General features: G+C 37.8%; 1 protein-coding gene across 2 annotated transcripts; it reads right to left on the minus strand.

The window, feature by feature from the left end:
* Positions 1-2,197: 2,197 nt before the first annotated feature.
* LOC111873378 (alpha-aspartyl dipeptidase) lies at positions 2,198-6,742 on the minus strand. 2 transcript variants are annotated; one of them, XM_033755070.1, is made up of 4 exons: positions 5,938-6,742; positions 5,692-5,843; positions 5,332-5,474; positions 2,198-2,280 (listed from the first exon to the last, which is right to left on the minus strand). In XM_033755070.1, exons 2-4 carry the CDS (start codon positions 5,788-5,790, stop codon positions 2,217-2,219), a joined length of 306 nt encoding a protein of 101 aa, XP_033610961.1. In that variant the 5' UTR covers positions 5,791-5,843; positions 5,938-6,742; the 3' UTR covers positions 2,198-2,216. The 2 variants fall into 2 exon arrangements, with proteins under 2 accessions (XP_033610961.1, XP_023723808.1); XM_023868040.1 differs by lacking the exon at positions 2,198-2,280 and adding an exon at positions 3,836-4,096.
* Between the last annotated feature and the right edge of the window lie 7 nt (positions 6,743-6,749).

Consider the following 6,749-nt stretch of genomic DNA (forward strand, 5'->3'; position numbering starts at 1 on the left):
ATCATATCTACATATATATCTAATTTACACTTAAATACTGCCTCGAAAATATGGAATGTTTGATGACCAACGTAAGTTAATCTGTTATATACAAAATTAACAACATGCGCTAACAAATTATACTTACGAAAATAAGCTCAATGTCACCTTGTTCTTCGTATGAAGTCATATTGCCGAAAATTACGTCAATCAAACATATATTTCACACACAATTTCATTACACCATATCGGCATAAGTTAACACGAATACCTTCCATACCAAGGTGGCCAACATATAATGCAAGGATGACAAAATAAATATCATACCTGTCAATTAATTTCCCCACAAGCACAGTACGGTGAGCACCTATGAAAGGATGTCGTATGAATTTATGGTTGAAAGGTATAATTTAATAGCGTACGACTCCCGTATTGTAGGCTGGGATAGCGACTAGCTACGGCCTGGACGGCGAAAAGGTCGAAGTTCGAGTCCCTGTTGGAACAAAAATTTCCCTTCCACATCATTAAGACGATTAAGACTGCCAATGGGGTCCAACCAACATCCTATTGAATGGGTGCCGGTGGGCGCTTTCCCTGGTGGTAAAGCGGCCGGGGCGACAAGCTGTTCACTCACCTCCAACTAGTGCCAAGGCCAAGAAAATGTGGATGTATACACCCATACACAATTATGGCATAGTGCTTAGTTAAGCATAGGGACAACTTTGTCTTACCACTATATTTCGATATCTACAGCCTTTGAACAGTGGCGTACAACTGGTCTGGATTCTATTGTGTATAACTGCTAGTCTGTCGATCTATCATTTCACAATTCCTCAATCACGATTTACTGAAATAAATTTCCTGAAGATTCCTGAACTCTTACCACCCCTTACAGACAGCATCAGAGCTATGAATGGGAGAGAAGCCTCTCAGTTTTTAGTTGTCTCCCTGAGAAATTCTTGATACATGCCCCCAGAATTTCACTTATATCCCTATGCCCTAATTAGTTGACCTATTGAACACACTCCATAACTGCGCAAATAAAATTACACCTAACTTGTCTTAATATCACCATCTACCTTTTAATAGCATCCCTGCCTTCAGCTGCTTGATGCTATTGTGCTCACATAACCAGCTGTATTTGATGTTAATAATACAACCAATAGCCAGCAGCCTTCAGTGTTACTCATTCAAGTTAATGTTTCACAAGTATGCAATGAACTCAATTAGAATAACTGCCTATTTTCTGTCAACAATAAATAAAGTACCTACACAGTATGACCCTATATGCTATTACAACTGAAATAGGCTAACCAAATCTACTGTTCACTTTTAAAAACACAAAAAGCATTGTCTTTCATGAAACACAGCCACTGACATTCAGTCAGACAAACAGCAGAAACACTGTGTGGACTCGTGTGAAACAATTTCCAGGATCAGGGTAACAAGAACAACAAGAATTTATAAAAACTAAAATGAAGGAAATAACATAATTTTACACTATAGTAAATTTCACACTACTTAATGGTTCTAAATGTTATATTGACACTGGAAAACTGTGTAAATACATAACCAAAAGCCACCGTACTGATATGTACATGTGATGAGGCCAGACTCTGTTGTAGTATCACATGCTACGAAAAGCTGAACTTGATGGAAGTGTGTGGTTAGCTTCATGTTCTAATCACTGCACTCCAAGGAAGAGATGGAGACATAGGAATAAGGTACGGTTGATGTTAATATCTTAATGATCAACAGTGTAATACCACATAATGTTTCAAACATGTACACTCTTACACATAAAACTGCCGTAGGAATAAGGTATGGTAGATGTTAATATCTTAATGATCAGCAGTGTAATACCACATACTGTTTCAAATATGTACACTCTTATATATATAATTAAATGTGTGTTTTGATGTTCATTTATATCTTCAAAATTAGAGGTCCCATCTATTCCAGTGTATACAGAGTCTTTCCAAGTGGCATGAGGAATTCTGAGATTATCATCAAGAATTTCTTAATGTCATGTCAATGCATACATGATATAGCATGCCTGTACTCCCAGAAATAACTGAAACCAGGAAAGACCAAGTGGAAAATCGCAAATGTCATAACTACAAAAAATGGGTAGTTCTGCCAGTTTATCTATATAAATAAAAACGTAACTGTTCGTTTGTCTCTGATCGAAGATCTCCGAAAGTTCTTCACCGACTGCTTTGAAATTTTTTAACTTGTCACACAGCTTTCAGCAGAAAACTAAGATCTGACCCTGCTTCATACTCCTCATGATTCTGTCCCCTGGAAAACAGAAATATATGTATAAAAGTTCTAAGTCATTTCACAAGATTAATAGAATGAAATACAGTAGACTTAGTACTTCTTATAATGAGAGTTTCATTATAGTGACAAAAAAACACTGAAACTGTCAACTTCTTACTGCTGAACAAATGGAAACCACTGGATGAAATGAACGTTTTAATCAGCACGTTCGTCATCATGAGTGATTCAAATCTAGAGGTACTGTTTCCCATAACTTCTTGCTCAAACTGTACTTGCAATTTTGTTCCTGAAGTTATTTATGACTAGCAGCCCTGAAGGTCCTCCCTCTCTGTCCTTTGTCTTGGACAAAGTTCGCATTCCAGAATCTAATGGTTAGCAGCTAACTCTGAGTTTAAAAAACTGGGAAATGTACATCACATGATGTCCACTGCACCATGCAGATTCTTTTCTTTCCTTGTTACACTGGTATCCTCTTCCTATACTCTCTCTCTCTGATGTCACAGAACATGAATAGGAGGGAACATGCTTAAGGTCTTATTACATCAAATATCCACTGTATTTCAATTGGTGCTGACTGAAAAATGTTGAAAAACTATAATTATGGCAATGAAATAGGAGGGTTGAGACTTTAATATGAAACTTGAAATAATACCTTGACATGAACTTGGTAGCTCATCAAAAAGTGTGACAGGAAGATGGTAGGACTTGAACCTCATTGATATCTTTGTTTTTATGATACTGAAGAACAAATGGAAAGTACATAAAATACTACTCTCAGAAAATTAACATTGTTCCTTTTTTCTATGAGTACATATAGATGAAACTCATTTTATGATACCAGTTTGTGATAGTGTAACAAACATGAGATGAGATGTGGACTACCAGCATGTCACAGATGAGGGAATTATAGATTGTATGGATCCTATCCAGGTGTCTTATAAACATGGTGGTAATGTAAATGTACTCCTTCATAGAAACAATTAACAGTTATGGATTTATGTACACTTTACATACCACTATCAAAACATGCATTTAACAGTTAAATCTAATGACTGATACACAACCATTGCTTACGTGTATAACGTCAAAAGTTGCACACACTCCAATGATGCATTTAGAACATCCCATAACACAGTGTATGCACATAATGATTTGTACAATGATACATCTGTTACTCAAGTTCATTACAACTACACACGAGTACAGAGAAATATGGGTGGGACTTGTGAGCAGAACATGAGCAATCCATGTACATGGATATGCAGAAAACAGTGGGTTGACTTTTACTCATACAGCATAGCTCCTAATTAGCAATTATTTGTGAGGAAAGGAGATTATATAATTAACTTCTAACTTCATGGCACTGAACCCTTCCTGAGAAGCCACCAGTTGTGCAGATTCTCAAGAACTTCCCAGCATTTTATGGAACCCAAGGGATCATTACCGTGTTCACAAGCGGCCTCCCCTGGTCTCTATTCGGAGTCAAATCAATTCAGTCCATACAACCTCATCTTATTTCTCTAAGATCCATTTTAATATTATCCACCCACCTATGTCTTGGTCTTCGTAGTGATCTCCTTCCTTCTGGCTTTCCCACCAAAATACTATATGCATTCTTCTTCACTCAATTTCGTGCCACAAGCCCTGCCCATGTCATCTTCCTTGACTTGATCATTCTAATTATACTTGGTGAAGAGTACGAGCTATGAAGCTCCTCATTGTGTAGTTTTCTCCAACATCCCATCACCCCACATTAGGTAGGTCCCTTGTCACCATGGCATGGCATGTCCTCAGGTTGTCGATGGAGGAGATGTTCTCCAGATATGGAGGGTAGCTGCGAATATAATGAATAAGCAGTCGCAGAGACCTAAAAAGGGGTGGTCCTCCAGTTTGGGGGTTGGGCAAGGGACTCACAACTCCTTTCCATAAAAAATAAGCTGGTTATGAAATGTCACAAAGGGCCTCAGACCTGGACAGATTCTTTGCATATATGACCTAAGCTACAGAAAATGGACATGAGATTATAAAGTTTAAGAAAATCTTCAGTTCAGAAAATGCTATGATACCACTGCATTATTCATTATTTTCATGACGATCACTTTACAAAAGAAGAAATATTGCCATGGGCATATTATTATTTTTTTAGGATAGTGTGACGTGTTGCGCTATGGATGACGCCCACCCCCGCCAGCCATGACGTGCCGAGCGGAGCCGAAGTTAGCCGAGTCCCAGCATACCGGTCCCTATGCAACGAGAGTCAACAGCAGTGATGTCACACGGGACGCCGCAGTTACTATGTAGCGGTAAACAACTCCCAACAGTGCTGCTAGGCTATCGGCTACCACGGCGGCAGACAACAGTGGTGCCGATTACGCGGCTGTTTTCTGTGCTGTCCGGATCGAGGCTAAATAAGGAGCAGCGAAGACTATTCACAGTTAGTTCCAAGTTAGCCAGCAGTTAGTTACAGTTCCAAAGTTACGGGTTGAGTTACGAGCTTGCCAGAAGTGAGTAAGTCAAACAGTCAGTTGCAGTCTAGCATTCACAGGAGTGAATGAAAGCAGTTGAAGTATTTGTGATACTGCCGTTGGCAGTAATGTTGAGCTTGTAAATTGTGTGATTGTGTGAAATAAAATTCGCTATATCCAATAAGGAGTGTAGTTATTTGTCGCGTTATACGCCCAACATGTGACAATATTATGAGTATCCATGGCAATGATCAATAATGAACAAAACAGCATGCAGCTGATAAAATAAGCATTCACACTACAACCTTAACATTCTCCTCTGTACATGACTCAACTGTGCAAATTACTTGTCAAGATTTCAAACAATTTCATTCGTCTTAAATTATATTCTAAAGCAACTTAATTTATTTTTTGTAGTATTACCTTTCCTTCAGATGCAGATGCAAAGGCTCCATCGCCACAACTCTCGTATCCGCAGCCTAATTTGTGAAAACAGTGCAGAATGTGATGCACAGGTTGGCAATATGAGAGGAAATGGAACAGCACATATCCCAACCCTTACACTCCATCCTAAAATACTTCAATCATTAGAAATTTTACTTACGCTGAAAATATACGTGCACCACACTTCCCTACGAGTGTTATTTTATCTCCTTCAATATGCAGTAGGATTCCTTCTCGCAAACCCACCACAGGAGGAGCTCCAGGAATACTATGATACTGTTCAATTCTTTGTTCCCGCGTTTCCTGAAATTATTAAATAATTTTTTGTTCGTACACTGTACTCATCTTCATTACGTGAACTGGGTGACTGTCGACACTATACAATCAGTAACAAGACTGGAAAGGGTGTGTTCTCTAATGTATTACTACAAATGGCTTCCTTGAAGTTCTTTGAACGAAGATGGAGATTTTCGCAGTGAAGCAAAACAGCTGAGAAGCGCAATAAGTAGCCGATACTCACGCCCATATGTGTTGTAGGATTGTCATCCAAATAGTGAGGGTTGATGCTGAAAGGAATAAGCCCAAGAGCTGTGAAGCTGGGTGGACGTACAACAGGCATATCAATTGTTATACAAATACTGACAGTTGCCACATTAGAGCCTGCGCTGTTTCCTGAAAGTTAATTTAACATAAAGAGATTATTATTATTTCAGTATTATCAATTAGGAATTCAAGACTAACAAAAGACAATTCACAAGTTTCATACCATAAATATTTCCTCTAGAACACGCTTTCTGATTGGATCAATTATCTTAAAGTCATACAATGCCTTCAGGAGTTGGAATGTGTTACCACAACCCACAAATAAATGCTTCTGCTTCTTCAACAGCCTGAACACGATCTTCTGAGGTGTGGATACTGTTTACTTTGTAACCTAGAAATATAACTGTACAACATACAGAAGTTGGTTACTTCCCATTCAAGAATATGGAAGTAAACAAAATGTCATGCTATGAGAGATCTAGGGTCCACATTAAAGTTCTTCTATTCATATTCATATTCATTCATATTTATTTCCAATTCCATAGATCCAGAGGGGCTAGAATGCTACTGGATGTGGAACAAGTCCCTTACATGCACAGTTTTCAAAAACGATTGAAACCAGTCAACACAATAAATTTGCTTATACATGATCTGACAAATTATAAAAACATGCAAGACAGTCACAGTATTTATACACAAAACTGTACATTTAAAAACATAAAGTTGATATTTTACAATCAAAATAATAAAAATTTACACTCATAAAATCAGCAATTTCAATACTTTAGATATATTCAAATTTCAAAATTCTTATTTATAACAACAGTATTCCTCCACAGTGTAGAAAGAGTTGGCAGTCAGGAAATTCTTTAATGCCTCTTTTAGCCTAAAGACTAATTACCCAAAGTCACAATGTGATTTTCTTGTCTTTCCTGAGCTAACACTTTAAAATTATAAAAAGGCTAAGTCTGCTGCTTTCTCAAGTTGCCATTCATAATCATCCTACTATTCCAGCCTATGCTGCTGTTTTAAAGG

Source organism: Cryptotermes secundus, unplaced genomic scaffold (genome assembly GCF_002891405.2).
Source record: "Cryptotermes secundus unplaced genomic scaffold, Csec_1.0 scaffold5750, whole genome shotgun sequence".
Classification (NCBI taxonomy): Eukaryota; Metazoa; Arthropoda; class Insecta; order Blattodea; family Kalotermitidae; genus Cryptotermes; species Cryptotermes secundus.